This window comes from Adiantum capillus-veneris, chromosome 19 (assembly GCF_014529385.1).
Source record: "Adiantum capillus-veneris isolate H3 chromosome 19, ASM1452938v2, whole genome shotgun sequence".
In the NCBI taxonomy this organism is placed as follows: Eukaryota; Viridiplantae; Streptophyta; class Polypodiopsida; order Polypodiales; family Pteridaceae; genus Adiantum; species Adiantum capillus-veneris.
The window spans coordinates 79,095,201-79,116,986 of record NC_140949.1 but is presented as its reverse complement, the minus strand read 5'-3'; the positions used below and the strand labels follow the sequence as shown (position 1 = coordinate 79,116,986).

Genomic DNA, 21,786 nt, shown 5'->3' with positions numbered 1-21,786 from the left:
TCATGATGAGTTTCCCGTTCCAACACGGGATCAGCGCTTCAATGAAGACCTGATGAAGATTCGAATGCGCGAATACTGCAAACACAAGCGTTCCGAAGTGCAAAAAGCAATCAAGAATGGGTGGAACAGGCCAGATTGGCTGGCCAAAGAAGATTGGAAGAATGCGAAGAAAGCAGCGCGCGAGAATCCCGACAAGTGGAAGCAACAAAAGGATGCAGCCAGAGCGCGAGTAGAGGCAGGGAGCTCGCACCACTTGGGGAGTGGTGGATGGGCATCATTTGAGGCCGATTTTGAAAGTCTTTTCACATTGCTCTTTATGCATGTTCGATAGTTTAGGGTTTATGAGTTTTTTAGTTCTAACATAATGAAATCTTTGTATGTTTTGACAGTGGTCGATGACAGGACGTGATCCCACACCGTACGAGCACGAGTACGCAGGCAGGAAGGGCTTAAACGCCCTGATGGACATTCTCAATTCTCGCGGCGGCATGGTTAGTATTAGGGTTTACTCTTTTTTATTTTTTGTATTGTTTTATAAATGTCGTTATATGTTTATACTTACTGAAAGCTGTCTTATTGTCTTTTTTTGCAGAATCCGACAGATACGCCACTTGGACGCGATGAGACGTCTGACTAGACGACGTCAGTTTAGCCGTAGCTAGATAGCATTAGTTTAGGGTTTCTCATAGCTTATGTATCATGAGACGGATTTTATACGTCTTTTTGAACCATGTATATTATTACATTTGTCACCGCAGTTCCTTTTGCCAATCAATTCTTTATGCCTATGATGTTGTACAATTGTCATTATTACATTTGCCAATCAATTCATTTTGCCTATGATGTGTACAATTGTCAATTTGGCAAACAATGCGTCTTGTGGGTGACTATTTTGGGTCTATTATCTACCTTTGCACATTTTTTAAAAAGTGAATCAAGTACAATATGGTTGATGGGTGGCAGGGCATTCAATGCCCTGCCACAAAAAAAAAATTCTCTCGGGCGTCGCTATAAGCGTCGCTATTTATGGCTCTGTAGCGTCGCTATGAGCGTCGCTATAGTCTTCTGTGTAAATGTCGCTATAGGCGTCGCTATATAGTGACGCTTATAGCGACGCCTATAGCGACGCTCGTAGCGACGCCTATAGCGACGCTCGTAGCGACGCCGGGGGTTATAAAAACCCAATGTATTTCCGTCGCTAACAGCGTCACAAGAGCACACAACCTCTTGTAGTGTCGGGTATCATTTGATTATGTGCTAGTTGCAGTTGTCTAGGTATGAAAATATATCATTTTATGCAGTGTAGTATGTTATTTTGCTATTTTGTAGGGCCATTGCTCTTTTGATTGTAGTAGTATTTATGGAATTGATTATTGAATATTGAGTGTGACCAATGATATCTTGATTGATCAGGGTGTGACATATATTGCACATTCTAGTGGTATGGGACACTAGCATATGTAGTATGTGGATGACGATAGGCATAAATAATGTTGTTTGGTTTAATAATTTTTCCTTTTACCATGTGATATGTTGACACAAAATACGTATCATTGTTTTTGACAAGTATCATTTGGAGATTCTTATCTTTGCATCAATTGAGGACATTTGCTTTCAAATGGAGAGGTATGTTATGGAATTGATATTTTACTATTTATTGCAGCTGACAGGTGGAAAAGGCTTGACCGATCTAGGCCTATACAAATGGATATGTATATATATACCTTTATTGTTTCAAGTGCTCTTTTATGAGCTTTGGCCATTTACAACCGGCCGACAAGTTTGTACTCACTTTGACCACGCAAGAAATTTATAAATCAAATATGTGTAAGAGGGAAATGGTCACTGTTGCATGGGGGGAGATTATACCCAGTGTCTGCATTATTATTTTGTCCTCTCCTCTCTTATTTCTGGCCGTGCCAACATAGCACTCCTCTCTAAGAGGTGCATCTGCACGTGCTCGCTACTGTGTGTGTGCGTGTGTGCGTGTGTGTGTGTGCGTGCTTGTGTATCGCTCTATTATGTGCTCGTTGCAGTTGTCTTGGTATGCAAATCTATCGTTTTATACTGTGCAGTATGTTATTTTGCTATTTTTCAGGGCCATCACGCTTTTGATTGTAGCATTTACTCTATCGAAGCACGACTTGTCTTTATTCATCTACCATTCGCAGATATATGTTAACTAACATACGATGGCCATTATGGCTTGTATGGAGTTTGGTTAACGTTCTTTCAAAGATTGAAAAAGCACAACAAGTTCTTCCTTGATTTATCCACGATGAGGCTTCAGTGTTGGAGTTTACACATTGCTACTTATGTGGACTTGTGAGACCATTATTGACATTAAAGGTCAGACATGCTCTTCTTGAAACCTCTCTACATGAAAAAGAGAACATAAACATAAATGGCTTACACATTTACAACAAATCCATTTCCTTGCAGAAAAACATGGATGAGATTGAGGATGAGGACAATACTCACACTGATGTTATGCTACACAACATCACTGCCGTTGAACAAGTAGTTGATTACAACAACAACATTCTACATGTTGCACCATTGGAGAGCAAGACCCCACTTGGCTTATTTGCTGTGATGATTTTTTTGAAGAGCTTAACTTTCCTACAATCTTCTTCAAAGAGCCTAGAAAATATCATCATCACTTGCTAGAAAACTACCAAACAATAGCTAAATGGGAGCTTATGCACAAAGATATACATTTTTCTCTCAATATTGAAAATTTATTCTTCAATTTGTAAAAATCATGACAACAAAAATAATATCATCCATTTGGATAAGGCTTCGCAAGGCAAAACTAGATGGAGCAACATTGTGTACTAGGGAGACACAAACATTGAATAGCTGCTATCATCACGACTTGGCTATAGAGATTTTGAAGCACTTTGTACTTCCCCTAACTATAAAGAAAAATTAAAAAATACTTTTTTTGGCATGATTCAACAATTAGGTCCACCAACTTTCTTCATTACATTCTCTTCAACCAAAAAAAGGTGGAAATCAATTCTTGACGCATTGCAACAAATAGTCACGCTTGAACGAGAGCACAATGAAAGTGATAACTCCTTCCACACTGAGTCTAATCTACACAGATCCAGTAACAATGTCTTGGTTTTATCTTAACCACTGCATATCCATGAAAAGACTACTACTCAATGATAGCACTATCTGTGGAAAAATTGTCGGCTACTTCTTTGTCACAGAGTTTAAAAGCCATGGTATCAACATGATCATGGCCTTATATGGGGTTGAAAAGACTCCTTTATTCAACCATGACATAGATAGCACCATCACTATATTTGTGGATAAACACATAAGGACAAACAGCTCTAAACTCCCATTAGAGCTTCAAGAAATACAACAACATCGACAAGATTTTCCATGCCTTTCACAATCATTTTGATACCCGCTTCTAATGATCATGAAAATCAAACTAGCAACAAAAATTTTTTCAAACGGATTAATAACTACTTTGACACCCTTAGCTAAGATAAAGATACCCCTTTCGATAAATGGTTACAAAGCTTACAAATATCTTTTGAAGAATACACTTTGGTAATATGTGGCACACTCTCCAATGCAATACTCTTCTTGAAATGACATGTAGAGGACATGTACACAAACAATTTCAATGCTATAATTTCTAAAGTATAGGATGAAAACATTGAGATTCAATTCGTCTTGAATGCACATGGCGCAAAAAGATACTTCACATCATACATGACAAAAAAATAGACAATACACTAATCCAAGCAATTAAATCCCAGTTTGACTTATGCGTGGCCAATAATGCAACAACTATTGAGAGACTATGCAAGGTAGGAAACACTATTTAAGCACACAACAAATTAGTCCGCAACTAGCAGTTTATATCTAGCACGATCATTGCCACTCCATAGTGCAACTCATGACTTCACGTACATAAATACTAACTCCTTTGAAGAACGTGCATTAAGTTTAAAAAGAAAATTCTCCTTGCAAAAGCTTGAGTCATTCAAGAAAGACATATTCTTTCAAATTATTATCTTGAAAGACCAAAAAAACTCCACCATCTATGTTTGGCTGAATACGCGTCAACAATAAAACAAGATGGAAAAACATACAAAACACTACGTAAGGGTAAGATCAAAGAATTTGTAAAGTATCATATTTTTGAAATCGTAGAAGACTACTACAGAGAATAATGCTTGCTATACCTCCCTTGGATCACAAATGAGCACCAACATCTAAAAGAATCTTCTTCATGTAGGAACACATATGATGAGCAATCACAAATCATATGATGAACCATAAAACCAAATGAAAAAAAGTTCAATAAAGATAGCACCCTAGTAGAAAAACTAACAAAACTACACATTCTCTCCCCAACCACAATTGATTCAACAAATAAAGATCCACGATAATCACATCAAGTAGATATTCTTAATGAATAAAACATGCCACAATGCTCTAAAATGCAAATGCATCTACAAAAATTCAACCTCACAATGACAACGGATGACTAGACTACTATACGGGAATTGAGAAACTTAACCCCCAACAACGGCACCTACTCAACAATGTAATGCTCAAAAAATCAATTCATCCTAACAAAGCAATATATCTATTCCTCGCAGAAAGAGCAGCAACAAGTAAAACTTTTATCTTATCCACCCTAATCTTCACTTTCCCCTAGTTGCATCTTCACAAAAAGTTTAAGCGCTAAAAAATTGGATGCACTTTCCCTTCTCTACAAAGATTTAAAATTTGTAGTTTTTGATGAGGTGTCTTTTTGCTCTAATGTGTTCTCCATGGCTAACTTACGCTTGCATGCAATCAAACAAATCCATGAAAAACCATTTGGTGGATTGGATGTCATTCTATGTGGAAATTTATGACAAGCAAGCTCTGTAAAGGATACATGGATCTTTGCAAAAAAAACATACACTATTAGAAATTGTGTCTCCTTCATATTGGCATACATTTCCAAAGTGCTATGAACTCGCAATAGCTATGCGAGAAACCCGGGGGGTTCACTATGTGTAAAACTACCATATCACGTGCATTCAAGACATGTTTGTAAAACCCTTTATCTATGAATTTTGTTAAGAATATAATGTACCCTTTGCTTTTAAAATCTGTAAGTTCTTTTCAAATTTGAAAAAATAATGCCCTTTTGTATATATATCTATGTAAGTTTCAAGAACTTTAAATACCCTTTTTTCAAACTCACGTGATAGGTTACATTTTTATTAGGTGACCTCCCCCGGTCGAGAAAGCAATCCAACATTCATAAACATCCTTAGTAGACTTTGAGTTGGGCAACATAGCGATGATGATTAAGAATACCTTAACAAAAACTGCTATAGACCCGTTCCAACAAGCATCAAGTTTCTCATCTATTTTACTGCAACAAAGACAAGGACACCCACAACCTCCAAGTATTCAACCAAATAGAAAGAGAACCACACACTTTTATCGCCAATCGATAAAAGAAACACCTCATGCAACAAAACAATAAATATTTAAGTAGATCCCAAATTAACTGGAGGGTTGCATGTGGATTCATTCTTGATGGATTCATTAATTGCACAGAAGGTGAGTATAAGAATTTCACAAAAAAAATAAACAAAACAATACTCTAGGTTCATTTTGCAAACCCTGTCATTTGAAAGAAAAAATGCTATGAAAATAAAACACTATACTCATCGAGCATTAGGAGAGTATGGAATCCAATAGAACATGTGGTGCGTGAGTTTCATTGGCAAAATTACTTGAATACATTGCACAATCACAATTTCCACTACAACGAGCTAGTGCACAAACAATCCACCATTCACAAGGCCTCACATTGCAAACACTAACTTTCAATCCCAAACACATATGAACACATGGCATTGCATACACAACACTATCATGTGTCCAAGACCCATCAAAACTTCACCTGCTCGAAAGAATACAACCTTACCATATCAAAGTTCACCAAACCGTGCTAGAAGAATTAAATCGCTTACAAGTACAAGCCAAATGGATCTCCACCTAGAAGACATTGGAAGCTTACTCAAAAACACATATCATCATTCAATCACTAAATGTCGTGTCTTTTAATAAACACATTAACAAGATTATCACAAATTCCATGCTAATGGCATCACACGTACTCTACTTGCAAGAAACAAGACTAGCAAATAACTTGCCACATGCCATACAAGGCTACTTGCAACACTGATTTAATGCAAACATGGGCATATCACTAATCTACTAACAAAATCTTTCCCACTCAAAATCTAGCCAGATCTCTTGTCTAGGAGTAGAGGTATTGCATGGAACTATTATGATCACGAGTACCATAATCATTGAGGTCGCTTCCCTTTACAATTTCCCTACAACACCTTTACCAAATTTGATCAAGGCATTATCTCTGATTTTCCAAAACCATGAGACATCAATTCCAATCATTATTTAATTGAAAATTTTTGTAAACCATTTTTTATTATGTATGTATAATGGATAATATAATTTTATATTAAAATCTCCATGTGATTGTAAGCCCTCGTTTAAACTTACTCTCCATCAATCTCGTCCCCCCTTAACTTAGTAGGCCTTTGTGTCTCCTCACCTTGTTTGGTATGGTGGAAAAGGCTTGTATTGATAGGAGTATGATCCCATTATGTGAAGTATTGATTCAATATTATTTTTTTGATAATTTTGATTCGTAAAGAGTCCTTTCATTTAAGAACTTCACAAACATTCATTTCATTAAATTATCTTATTATTTTTTATGTTTATTAACTCTATCTGATTTTATAAAAATATTAAAATAACTTTTTGTTTTAGTTTTTTGGTGCCTTGACTTCTCTATATTGCACTTGGATCCCGAGGCCATGGCAAATGTTCGCACAATCTCGAGAGCTCTCTCGAAAACTCGAGGGCGCGCCTTCAAGAATAGGAGCGAATCATTTGTGAACATTTTGGCCAGTAGTAGCTGGTCGTTGCTCGCTAATGCCAGACCTTGAATCTCTCCCCGCGTAGCACTGGCTTCGAGCTTTCTAGACCTTTTAACCTCAAAGAGCCAACAATTCTCTCATTCAACAGGAGCTCTGATTGGTTGCCAACGCCTGGTGTGCGTATGAGGCGACAAAGCCGAGGCCCAAAGCCCAGAGCTCCCATGACTTCTTCTATATAGGACCATTCTAATCTATCATAGACTTTGTCGAGGTCCAGCTGCATCAAGATGCACTTTTGCTTGGAGAAGGATGCATACTCTATTCCTACCATTGCTGCCAAGATATTGTCATATATAGATCTCGCTTTAATGACCCGTGTTGATGGGGAGAGATGATCCTACTCAGGAGGGGGGCAAGTCTGAGAACTATCACCTTGGCAATAATTTTGTATGCTACTGACATCATCATAATGGCACGCCAATGTTTAAGTTGAGAGCAACAGATTTGTTTGGGGATGGGCTTGATAAGCCCTCTCTTAACACTTGCATCCAATGCCTCTTCGCCGGCAAAGTATTATGGCAAAGAGGTGTATGAATTTGGTGGTATTATGGTCAACAATAGTATAACAAGTGGAAACCTAGCACCCGAGTGGGATGCAAGCAATTCAACCTATTACGTGCGCTTGGCAGAAGCGGGAGCTAAATATCTATTCAGACACATTACTCTAGAGTGCAGGTGAGTGAAATTGCCATATTTTCATTTTGGGGTGTTTTTGACACAACATACATATAAGATCTTGAAAGTTTATGCCAAATAGGGAAAAAGTTCCATTATGTTATGTTGTATTTAAGTTTCCTTGTTGGGGAGCGCGCTCAAATTAATGGCAGCTGAGGGAAAGGGACTCGGACTAGAGCAAGTGACGAAGGACGGGCTGCGAACACGTTCGTGAGGTCAGAAGACGGGAGCTGCTGGTGTGAGGAGCCAAGGCTGTTTCAGGTTGGGTGCTGCTCCACACGGGGGTCGGCAAGAGGAGGAGGAGCATAGTGATCACCAATAAAGGAAGAGAATGGAGCACTACAGCTATAGCTGAGGAGGAGGCTGAGAGCAGCTGTCAAGAGGTAGCATGAAGGTACAGAATAGAATTGGGAAGCAAGGCGAGCAACTGGAGAGAAAAGGGCTAAGGGAAGTTGGAGGAGCGCATGAGGTTGGAGCTGCTTGGTAGATGCCGAGGGCTGTCCAAAAGCAAAGAAAGGGATGCTATATAGAAGGGGGCTCGGTTCATAGCTAGCTCCATGTAAGCTTGATCCTCACCAAGCTTTAACTAATCACCCTCTCTTTTTCACCTTCATTAATCTCAACCTCCATAGCCCAATCTCCATTAAGTTGAGATAGCTCTCTCATACTCTCTCTCTTGCTCCATATATATTCATTAAACTAAGATATATATCTCTATCTTTGGGATCTTCATAATCTTAAACTCAATTCTCTCTCCCTTTTGCTCAAGCAACCAATGCCCTCTCTCTCTCTCTCTCTCTCTCTCTCTCTCTCTCTCTCTCTCTCGTTCTTATATCTTGAAGGGGTGAAGCATAGCCTCAAGCTCAACAAAGCTCCCACATAATCAACTGCAAAAGCTTTAAATGCGGGACATAAGTGGAAGAATCCCTTGTTTGGGAGAATTTCCGAGAGTCAAAATCTCGCTCTCTTACAACCTCGACAACTAGGAAATCTAGTTTATAGCCTCAAGTTTCCTAATGGAGGAAAGGTGAAGCTAAATTTGATTTTTAGGATTATTTCTTGAAAGTGCACGGTTTTATCTAGTCGTGGTTACCAAGAAAATTGGCTCGCTCTTGGGGAGAAGGAAAGACGAGTTTGTGAAGGCTACAGAGAATTGCGCTTGGGATGATCACCTTATGTTTCCGTGTGATTCTCACAAAGTGGGCAAGGAAGGGTTTGGATGAGCTTAGGTGCAAATGGATGGATTCCAGTACTTGAACCAAGGCTAGCTCGTGATCATTGCGGACTCGAGTACATGCCACTAATGATGGCTTGAGCATGCAATGGATAGGAACCAAGTTTATGATCGATTGGAGGGCAAGGCAATGGATATTTTACGTGTTTGGGTGCCTGTTCTCATGATTCTACCATCACCTAGGATTTTTTACACCTTTTTTAATGATTATCGAGGATCAATCTCGATTGTCCTTTTTAATCAATTGGATTATTGAATAAGTTCAATGTTTATTTGTTGGAAGTATTTATGTATTTCCATCTTGCTCTCTCTCTCTCTCTCTCTCTCTCTCTCCCTCTCTCTCTCTCTCTCTCTCACACACACACACACACACACACACACACACACACACACACACACACACACACACACACACACACACACACACACACACACACACACACACACACACAGACAGAGCAGAAGCTCGTTACTTTCTCACTCGACCCTAGAGAACCGTGCACTCCAACACTCAGATAATGTAATCTATTGCAACAAACGTTTTTTGGATTCTTGGAGAGGATCTTTTTTGGCAACAATCTCTCTCTCTCTCTCTCTCTCTCTCTCTCTCTCTCTCTCTCTCTCTACCAATAGTCATCATCATTGGCGCGCCTTGATGAATATGCGCATTTTTGCCAATGATACTATAGTTAGATTACATCAACTTTGTCTACTTACCAAAGTTTTAGGATTCTCGAATCTATTGTTCAGTGATGCATTCATCTCCAGTTTGGCTAGAGTGTTCATAGATACTATTTAGTATTGTGACATATAGGTATATGTATGTGAAATGAGTTGATCACTTCTGACAACTATTCTAGGTTAAGGACTTGACGTTAGTCATACCAAAACAGATATAAAATGAGAATGAGATCAGGTTTGACTTCAAATAGCACATGAACCAGATAACAATTGAAATGAAAATAAGAGAACAAGAGACTAGAATAGAAATGTGTTCAAATACTTGAAATTGTACAACTAGACTAGATAGAGCTATTGAGAATCTCAATGATGCTTAGAGAAAATGTTTTGTGATTACAAAGAGATAAGCTCTAAAATGCAGAATAGCTCACTCAGAAATTGAAGTAATGGGTCCTATTTATAGGTACCTAGATTAGGCTCTGACTAGTCGTACATTGTACAATTACAAAGGTAAATCTATACGATAACTCTCATATCCTAGTAACTCTATTAGTGCCCATTTTACCCACCATCTATATTCCTCCTCCCCTTTCTTTTTGTTTTGATGTATTCCAAAATCCTAGATGTGCTTCTAACAATGATTGATATCCACGGGGATGGGTATTTTGAATCCATCCACTTTCCTTCCAGCTTGCTCTTCTACAATTGATCTCATACTTCTTTGAAACTTCAATTGTGTAACACCTTGTCTCTTGAGCTTTTTGTACATGGTTTTTGGTTTGTTGGGATATCACAACTTCCTCTTATCTAGATCCTTCTTCCACGTTGGCTTTTGAATGGTCCAAGGTAGAGCCGGAGGTACCTAAGGTTGACTCGTTCTTTGAGAATTGATTCGAGCATTGTCGTTTTGAATGAGCGGATAGATGGCTTTGTGCTCCAGTTGTTCCTTGTAACTAATCATCATCTTGACTTTGTAGGGTCTCAGAGCATTCTAAGTCTTTGCTTCAATATGTTAATAAGTCTACCTTCCCTTGGTCAGTTTGGCTTTGGCTAGCGTTGTAATGTGAATCCAACCCTTTGGAAGTGGCTAGTTGGACTTTAGCTAAGCTTCAAACAAAACTTCAACCATCTCTCTGGACTATGGTTCCGAGGCTACATTGTTGGCTAAGTCCTTCTCTGAAATCTTTGAGGCTTCTACAGACAGCTAGAGAAGTTCATTGGTGCACCTAATGAGTGTGCAAATCTGATCTCTCCATTGGTTTATCATTCCCCTAAGGTTGTGCAGATCATCTTTCATCTCGAACAATGTTGTCTTTTATCTAGTATCATTTAGTACATTCTTTCAAGCAACCCGCATAGCTTTGATTTTCTCATATCATTCTTCTAGCTTATTGACTATTGTGAGATAGCGTTGTTGATCTGCTCATTCTTTATACTTCAGATATAGAGTAGGATAGAATTTAGACAACTCATTACCCTTCATAGGCAAGGAATACATGATGATTGAAGTGTTAAGAACCAACTCTATGAAGTTCAAAACAACCTGATTCTCCTGCATCAGCATCTTTAAAAAAAAATGAATAGATGAAATGAACATTTTAGAGTTGTTTCCTTCTCTCTCAAACTCTCTCATGGTGTTGGGTGCAGGGAAGCTTGCTAGTAGCTTGCTCATGATAGCTCACCATCTTCTTCTCTCCCCCACATACTGTCAAGCCTAGGGTAAGATCAGGCAAGCCAACGGACAGGACAGACATGCAGTACATGGATTCCCTATTATGAGCAAGTGAGGGTTTATATAGAGCACGTTCGAATGGAAAGAGGCATGCTCCAATCCCCAATCCTCACATTGGTATCAGAGATTAGGGGAGGGAAAATCTATGGATGAAGGGGAATGTTACTTCCTTGCATGGATTTGCATGCATTTTCTCTCTCTCTCTCTCTCTCTCTCTCTCTCTCTCTCTCTCTCTCTCTCTCTCTCTCTCTCTCTCTCTCTCTCTCTCTCTCTCTCTCTCTCTCTCTCTCTCTCTCTCTCATTGTCAAATCATGGTGGGATTGACTCAGTCGAGCAAGGAAAAGTCCGTAAGTACCGTGTGCAGGGCCGCTTGCAACAAGGAAGGAGGGCAGATTGACCCTCATCAAATTGCATTTTCTCTATCTTGTTGGGGTCCCCCTGTACTATTGAGGATAAAAAATGTTTCCACAAGGACCGGTGACCAAGAAAACTCCCTTCCTCTCTCTCTCTCTCTCTCTCTCTCTCTCTCTCTCTCTCTCTCTCTCTCTCTCTCTCTCTCTCTCTCTCTCTCTCTCTCTCTCTCTCTCTCTCTCTCGATAATTTGATCGGTGCATATAGCCGCCATCACTACAATTAGCTTTGGATTCAAATTATTTGTGCTATAGGTGACCTAATGGTTCCCGAAGGTCGAACTTAGAATTTTTTTCCGCATCCCATGGTGGATTTGATCGCAAAAGCACAACTACAGACATTGTGCCATCAAAGCTCGACAATCGATAATTTTTTGTAGAAAAACATTTAGCAAGGAGCTTGTGGTTGCAAAAATGGGCAACAATTTCAGAAATAAATTTGGCAAGGTATGTCGATGTCAAGTCATTAGCTGCGTGGTGTCGTCTTGCAAGTTTGGGATGGTATGCTACTCCAAGAGGGAGCTACTTTGAAAGCAAGGGACATCAACAACTATGAAAAATTTCCATTCATTGACACAAAAGATCCTAGCATTCCCATGCAAATCCATGCTCTGAAAGGGCATTGGTTCGCAACAAAATTTTCAGTACATTGGTTTCCATTGGTCGGTAAGCATCATGCTATTGAAATTACTTCATTCATGTGTTTCAATTTTGTCATCAGTTTGGTATAAGCGTAAGACGAGCCATGGCTCCGTACCCACATGGAACTAAAAGGGTGGGACAACGAGTAGTTATACTTGACATCCTATCCAATGTATTGACTGCAAAATGGCCATAAGGTTGGAAATTTTTAATATCTTCAAGCATGGCTTATGCAAGGGCCTTTTGAGATCAAGGGGCCTACAAATCCATCAAGGTGCATATAGAGAAACACATTCCAAAGCTAGGGGTATTGATAAATTTAAGCATGTTTCTATCTTGAAAACTCAAGACAACTAGCCACAACACAGAGAAACCAAGTTAGATATTTTTAAGTTTTCTTGTTTTTTCTACATTTTAACCTCTACGGCGGTAAGTATTGTTGCCTATGTACAAAGAAAAGTGCTTTGACAACATTCATGAGAAGCAAGGCTTCTAACATGTACCAAGGTATTTTCCATTAACTTGAGATTAAGGTCATTGGCACACAATTGTGGGAATTTTGACATTAGTTTTAACTAAAGACCAAGGCCCCATATAGGGATTCTCAAGAACCACTATCTCTTTGATATGTCCACTTTGAGGGTAAAAGCAAGGCCTCCAGAAGCACGGCTCCTTGCATTGAGTGCATAATTGATCCAAAGTCATTATCGCTCTTCAAAGTGTAGGCAAAATAAGTACGTGCAATACATTTGAAAGCACAATCATGCCACCAGATGCTATACCTTTCGAGTTCAAGGACGGAGGTTACAAAAAATTGTTAAGAACCTTAAAGTTAAGTTTTGATGTTAGAATTAATCCATCTTGTAGGATTCTCTACAATTCCAGCTTGCCAAGGAAATGTTCTTTGGTTAAGCACAGTTTGGCACTTGAGATAACATTTCATAGTTCATTCTTGTAATTCTTAATAAAATACATGATTCGGCAGGCCGATTCTCCATGCACATTCAACAAGGTCGATTCTCTCTTGCTTTGACAGTTTGTGTCAACCAAAGTACTTGTTGGATAAGAGCACCAGGGTTCCTCTCTTTTGATCTTCTAGATGCACTTCTATGAAGGAAGGCTTCACTTTAGGACATTTGACCTAGAAACTTTCAAAGTTTGGACTATACTAGTTGCATACAAACTTGGAAAAATTGGGCAACATGTCTATTTGTTTTGTATTAGAGGTCAGTATGAATCAAGCCCGATGGCATACAAGGCACATCAGAGGGAATACAAGGTACATCCAATAGCTCTATATTTCTCAGTATACATGGCTACAAGCCAACTTCAAGCAAAGACAAGCGCTCTCAAAGAGGCAACAAGGTTAGTATATTTCAAGTTATACTTGTTATTTTTGTTATTTAACCTTTCATTTGCAAAAGATTTATCTATTGTACAAAGTAACGCGATTTTTCAGCCTTCATGCAAAGCAAGGCCTTTATTTTGTACCAAGGTACATCCATTGACTTCATATGAAGGATAATGACAAACATATTTGGGATTAAGTGGAAATAAGCTCAGATTTTAAGTTTGGAAACAACACACTGTGATGTATCCATGCCCGTGTAATTGTGAAAGGTATGTATAGCAGTAGCTGACAAGGTTGGGACTATCAAAGAAGCCAAGGGATTATCTATTTATTTTTTGGATATGCATGCATGACATGTGAACTCGCATGTGAAAAAGATGGTAGTATGTCCAGTCCATCATTGTTTACGCTTTTGCAATAATATAAACTATTTTTTCCAAGAAATTTGAGGTTGGTAGATGGGATTCCAATCATTGTATATGTATACAACAGTGAGCACTTTACATCATCGTCTCTATGCACAAGATGTAGCCAATCCCAATGACAGTTTCAATGTGCAACAAGTAGGCATGGCCTAGCTATCAAGCAATTGATGTATGGGAAGACAAGATACATCAAGAGAGCCTCCACACATGTAATATCTTTTGTAAACACCTGAGAAAATATAGTATGACTATTTTTTGGGGGGGTATTTGACATCTTTCTTTTTTGTTCATGGAGAAAGAAGGTTCTCTCATGACTTAGTTGTGAATAAGATTCCAATTGCAAAAGATCTGCTTCTTAGTTTTAGCATTGAATATGTCTCTAGAAGTGGTATTTTAAGGAGTATAACCCAACTAATACACAATCACTCTATAGGTGTTTAGATTCATGATTTGATCTCAATAGAGTTTTACTTTTAAAGAAAGAAGTCCACAACCTACCAAGGGGTAGTGGAAAAATTCAACTTTTTGGATGATTACAAACACTTTTGACCACGATAGACTATATTCATCACCGTTGACTACTAGGTTGAGTAATTTTCATGCAAAGTCTAACAAAGCGGTTAGATATTACAGCACCTATCCAAGGGGTTTGGATTGCAAAGACAACACCCATCACGGTTGCCATTTTTTACTACTTTTTTTTCACTTATCTTTCATTTAGTGTTCAATAGGTCACCAATATATTATCTCTTTAAGGCTATTTTTATGGTAAGGAATATATTTCGAGTTGTATCTTTTAGGTTTGCAAAGTAAACGTGAGTACGGGCAAGTGAACATTATGTTCAATCTGAAGATATGCATATGATTTTGTTTTATCACCTTTTAGGATATGCTTTTCTTGACTTTTCCAAGTCAGATGAATAAGCTTGAATTATTTCATCCATTTTCTCTTTAGAGACATGACAAGGTCATGTAAGAACAAAGAATTTTGGGCTGCACTATCCGAAATACTTTTTGCATTATATAGCTATGGACCTTTATGTATAATATACTTTTGCACATGTTGTCACATGGGATACAACATGGTCTAGGATCTTAAGAATTTTGGTTTAGCTAGCGTGGAGCAAGGTTAATGAGGGTCCCTTTGACTCATGTTGCTAAGTGTTTATAGTTACCTCCATACACAAGTACATCTCATACTTGAAGGATGTTTTTTTTATAGACATCTTTATAAGAGACATATTTCAAATGTGGAGAATATGAGTCTCTAGGGATGACATTGATGCCCACTATTTCAATTATGTGTCGTGACAAAGTCCCTAGGTGTCAGTCAAATCCGTTTATAAGACTATTTTGAGCACATCAAATGAGAAACAATTTTTGTGGCTAGAAATTATCAGATACCTAGTTAGACTTCTTAAGATACAAGTGTTGTTAAACAACTTTAGCGGATGGTTGTTTATACATATAGCAAAGCTATGTTCTATTAATGAGCATGTTCCGTTTGGTAGCTAGGTGTGATTGATTTCCACATTCTGTAATGTCCAAATATGTTCTCAGGGACTCCACATGGAAAGGATTTAGTTCATTCTATGTGAGCTTAGAGAATACATTAGCCATAAGCATTGGCAAGTAGGATCATGGATATGTGGGTTTGAATTTGTTTTTGCTAAATGCATGTACACTAGGTGTTATGGGTCGAGGCCATCAAGAACTGACCACCATATAAACTCCCAAAGTGACAAGGGAGAAGTGGTCTCTCCCACAAACTAGAAATATTGAGGTCATCAAAGTTGCAGAAGGAGAATTGCATAGGTTGATGGGCAGCCCCCTCGGGCAGCCCCTAACCTTTGCAACATAGATCATGCCGCCAAATGCAAAAAATCCACCACACTCAAACTCATTAAGGACCAATGCATTGAACCCTCCCTTGACAAGCATGCCTTAGAGTGCCCCTAGCTCCTACATAACTACTAGAGCTAAAGGAAAATGCCCTATCGACAAAGCAAACAATATATGCAGAAAAGGGTCTTATCACCCTTTTTTGCAAAAATATAGAGATCTTACAATTTGAATATTTTGCTCATTTATATGAATGGAGGTAAGGACCAGCCTTCCTTAAAGTTGTCCCTTGGGTTTTATAGCATACACATATTGAGGGAGACAAACAACTTCTATACTTTTTTCTTGAAGAATAGATTCCTATTCTCAAAGGTTATTTGCACAAAAAGTTAGAATGTATAAATTTCTTCACAATTGAGTCCTTGGATTTGTTAAGTGTGTCTTAGAGTTATAATTTGGCTTTTTTCCAGTAATCTAGTATTTAAAGAGCAACACACACATGTGCATGCAAACACATGAGAAAATACACATGCATGCATAGAAACACATACCCTCGAGCCCACATAGAGAGAGAGAGAGAGAGAGAGAGAGAGAGAGAGAGAGAGAGAGTTTTAGAGTCTTCAAGAGATTTTCCTATCAAAATATGTGAAGAGCACACAACTTGATGATTAGGTTTTATAATACCCCTTGTCTACCTAATAATCTAGCACCCACATGATACTTAGATATTAAATATTTAAAATATCAGTTAGATATTAAATAATTAGATATGATTTACCTCATACCTTAGCCTATCATTGTTGCCGCATATGCAAGCACACCCCAGCATAGTTGTATTTTGGAAGAAGTTTCTGTCTATGCTAATTTTGTCATGTTAGGTTCCATAACATTAGAGCCTTGAGAAAACGGGCACATGATGGTGCCATAGATATGAAATAGCTCTACTGCAAGTCCCCAATGAATCATCTCTCTCTCTCTCTCTCTCTCTCTCTCTACGAATTGATGTAAAGACAAAAAATTTAGAGTTATGGAAGGTGTTTTTGTAACAGCATTTCCAAAGTGAACAAGTTTAAGAAAATTGACTCTCATCTCTTATTCTACATACAATGTCTTCCGGCACTCGCAAGGGTTCTTCTTCTTCAACAAGGTCCACAACCACTGTGGAGAATGATCCAAAATCTCGTAAGTGTGGAGATAGCAACACAACCACCCAACCAATGACATCGGAAACCATGATCATCGCATACTTGATATCATTACAAGAGACCGTAGACAAACAAGGCGAAGAATTATGAGCACTTGCAATGGAGGATGGCACACTAAGGGTATTTGTGGTTGAGAATGAGAATCTCAAGAGGACACTTGAGATGCAAACAACACGTTTGATGCAACTTGAAGAGGAAATCAAGGAATGTAAATGCTCTCTTGTGGACTTGAATGCTTTGAAAGAGGGGATGAGCAAAGTAGAGCATAACCATGTATTGAAAGAGAAGAAATTTGACACCATGAGCCAACATGTATGCAACATGAAAATGTATGCACAAAGAAGTCTTGGACTGATGTATGTGGTAGCAATGTGGTTGTTAATTCCTCACTCATGCAATATATGGCTAAAACAAAGAATGTTGAGAATGTGGATATGGAGGAGTTGAAGGAACGGGAGCGACGTTCCAAGAACATTGTTATTCGTGGAATTCCTTCTCTTGCCATTGTTATTGAAGATTTATTCAAAACCCACTTTGGCATGTTCGGAGTTATGGTCTATGGAGCACATACAGTGGGGAAGCAAGGAGCTCCTCGCTCTGGAGAACGGCCAATTGTATGCACCATGCCGGATGAGACCAAGTGAAAGATTATCCTTGATAATAGTTGGATCTATTTGAGGGATCCAACATGTTTTGTATGTGAAGATCGCACTATTAAGCAACAAAATATGTGTTGCAAGGCATATGAGGAAAAGAATAAGAAAAACAAGGAGATCTCTCATGAAGAAAATGTACCCAAGGGAGGAGGCAAGTCTCTCGAGCAAATAGGGATGCATGACCTTTGAGACCAAGTTACAACTGAAAATATTCTTTTGGAATTATAATGGATACCCAAGGAATGCGGGGGTTAGCATTGATGAACTAACAAGCAAAGCCGATGTTGTACTTTTTGTTGAAACTTGGGAGCATGATACACAAAGGATTAAGGGCTTGGAGAACTACAATGTACATTCATTGATGTGGTCAAGTAATCTTAAGCAATGAAGACGACAAGGAGGGGTAGCATGTATGGTTAAGAAAGGATTGGAAGATTTTATATCAATTGTGAAAGATGACAAGTACAAACGTTATGTATGGCTGAAAATTATGACACCAAAAAGAGCACCCATTTTTGTAGCCGGTTGCTACATTCTTCATCATGATTCTCCCTTTTATGCTTGCATGTAAAGAGATCAACCAATTTTTGATTTATAAGAGGACATTGCTTACTTCAAAGGTGAAGATGATGTTATTGTATTTGGGGATATGAATGCTCACACAAAAACATTGCAACATGATACTCAACAATTTGATATGCCATACATTTCAAGGGAGTTGGAGGAAGTTCACTTGTATGATCATTCTTCAATGGATGAGAAAGAGCCGGATCACTATCGAAAGTTACTTTTACACATGTGTAATAGCAGGGGTATGCTCATTGCCAATGGTGTATCTTTGTGGAGTGGAACCAATGGATTTACATGTAGGAGACATAATGGGGATAGTGTGATTGACTATATGCTACTCTCTGAAGCCATCATGTATCGCATAAAGAGTTTTATGTTTGGCCAATGGACCCCAGAATCTGACCATCACACCTTATGTATTGACCTTTCATGTGGAGAAGAAACTAAGCATAATAATCTCAGCCAAAAGAAAGAGAAATTATTACTATGTATGAATTTTAAACGGGTACCAATGTACATTGAAATGGTTGAGAAAAATTTATGGATGAATAAGCTTCAATATAATACACTATTGGAAATTAAGAAAGTTATTTGTTCTTGTGCTAAAGAATGCTTTGCTATAAAGCATCTCCATGGTATCAACAAAGATAGATCACGCAAAAGGTGGTTTGATAAAGAATGTCAAGATGCTCCAAAGTCCTTGATAAAGCTTGATGCAACTATGGACAAAGACAACTATCAAAATCATTTGCATACATACAAGGCATTGATACAAAATAAGAGATTGAAAATGGGAATAATAAAAGCAACAACTTTTACAAGTCAAAGAAAAGCCACATGCATGTGGAAGATTTTGGAGAAACTTGAGGGGCAAGCGGGTTGAGAATTTTGGTAACTTGAGTCTTGTGGATATGTACACACATTGTAGGAAATTATATGAGCAAGCAAATGCTAAAAAAATGCCATTTTATGGTTCATTCCCATGTATGCCTTCTTTTTTTATTATTGAGGATGTATGCGGTGGGCTTGAAAAGTTGGCCACTCGCAAAGCAGGAGATCCTCAAGGTATCAAGCCGGAGATGATCAAATAGATGGGAGATTTTACCCATGAACGGATGTGTGATATGTTCAACCTTGCACTAATTGGGTTAAGCCTTTGCATAAAGGAGGGGATGTAAAGAATGTAAACAACTACCGGACTATAATGATTGGGTCTCTTATGGGAAAGTTGTTTGGGTGCATAATGGAGATGAAATTGAGTGATTGGGCTGAAGATAATGAAAAGCGTGCAAAGGGACAAGAGGGTTTTTGTCGATGCCATAGCACCATTGATCATCTTGTCACTCTTCGTGTTCTCATGGAGGAAAGTCAATTGAAAGGCAAGCGATTGTATTGTTGTTTTGTGTACTTTAAGAAAGCGTTTGATATGATTCCACGTAACAATTTGTGGAGAAGGATGAAAGAACTCCAAGTGCCAAGTGAGTTTATGCTTGCGGTTTCTCGAATCTATGAGAAGGTGATTTGTCAATTGTGCATGGGAAGAGAAATTTTATAAATTTTTGTAAGCACTATTGGGGCCTCTTTGGTCTATGCATTGATCAATTGGAACAAATGATACTTGACTTTATGCAAGAAGAAGGCATTGAAGAGGTCACTATTTGCAATGCGGTGTGAGTGGGATGGAAACACATAGAACGCCTCTATACTGACCCGACACACACTCTTAGAATGATATACACACACACTATGGGGCACCACTCGGCTTACACAATCCACCTGGCCAAGACAGGGAACACACCAATGGAGTGAGAGGAAAGAGACTTCCCACTTACCCACTCAACACAGAGACACACACACACACACACACTCACCCAAAAACTCAGCTCAAAAGAGGAGAATTTCTCATGTTTAGATACAAATGAGCTTGGGCAACACCAATGGTGCAAATAGTTTACACAATATTTAAGAAGTACACCAGATACAACCACAAAGTTAAGTAGAGGCTTCACTCACCGGAGAAGATTACACAGAAAAACAACAGAAAAAGAGTGAGGAATTTGGAAAAATGGACAGCGCCAGAACGTCCGGAACGGCCCAAAACCCGACCAGAGTACTCAAATCCGACCTCGGATGAGCAGTTTACGGCCAAAACATGCTCCAAAAACCCCAAAAACACAGTTGCGGTTGTTCCTCCTCTCTTCTCCAAGTTTTTTCTAGTCTTCTCTCTGTTTTTTCAGTTCCCTCACTTAGCTTTATTACTTGGGTACCCTTGGCCTTTTAGATGACCTCAAACAGACCCCGAACAGGCCAAAAACCCTCGCAGTGCATAGTTGTCACCCTGCTGCATCCATCCGCACACCTGGCACTCAACTTTTTCCAATAATGCATCCCGCCACCACGTGAAGTGGCTCCAAAAAATGGTTCTCATGATGACCTTTCTCCATAATTATCGCAAGAAAACACCCACGTTGTGTCCGTACTCATCCACGTGCAAGTATTGACCCCGTTCGGCCTCCTGGTGCCACTAGATGCCATCTGACGCACCTGCTTACCTCATGTTGTCAGCCCGCGGATAGCTTCCTTGAGATTTTTTACGCACTAACAACTCATCATTATTATAGAAAAAACACACTGGTACTGGTGATAGTGAAAATCGATGCACTATGTACATGCTGTCCTACCTGTACACATGTGGGCCCCACGTAACCACCTGGCTCTGGAAAATGGGCAATCCTTTATTTGATGCACCATGCATGGGTATGTACATATGCGCAATCCCTTGCTCCAAAAAAATCCTGACATAATTTGCCCATCTCCTAGGCTGCTAGATCATTCATGATCAGCATCAGCAAAAAGGGATATGAGACTTGCAGCGTCACAAGTCTCCTCATCCTTCATCAACACTGCTTGATCCATAGACAACTCATCTTGCTCCACCATCATTAACCTAGCATGATATAATTTAAGACGCAATCCATTTACCCTTGACTTATGTAGAATCCCATCCAGGTTAGTCAACTGATATGTACCATTTAGAAAACACTCCACTACCTTGAAAGGGCTTTCCCACTTAAGTTGAAACTTCTTTTGGAAGGTGTTGTCTAGCTTACTGTTGTAGCACAAAACCAAGTCATGCTTCTTGATACCCTTACTTTTGAACTTTTCATTTATCTTTGCCAAAGACCTATCTTGCATCTGCCCATAATGCTCCAATGCGCTCATCCTATCCAACTGAACCTCTTGTAACTGCAAGAGCCTCTCTTTGAATGCATCACTAGGCAGCCCAAGAAACTTCTCTAACATCTTTACTGCAGGCAACTCTACCTCCATAGGTAATAGTGCTTCCTTTCCATATACCA

General features: G+C 38.9%; 1 protein-coding gene across 1 annotated transcript in view; it reads left to right on the top strand.

Moving 5' to 3' along the window:
* Positions 1-7,458: 7,458 nt before the first annotated feature.
* The window catches only part of LOC147434290 (uncharacterized), a 249,312-nt gene continuing 234,984 nt past the window's right edge, over positions 7,459-21,786 (top strand). Inside the window, exon 1 of the mRNA XM_086489609.1 lies at positions 7,459-7,679. Within this exon, the coding sequence (XP_086345735.1) occupies positions 7,459-7,679 (221 nt within the window). The remainder of the gene's footprint in view (positions 7,680-21,786) is intronic.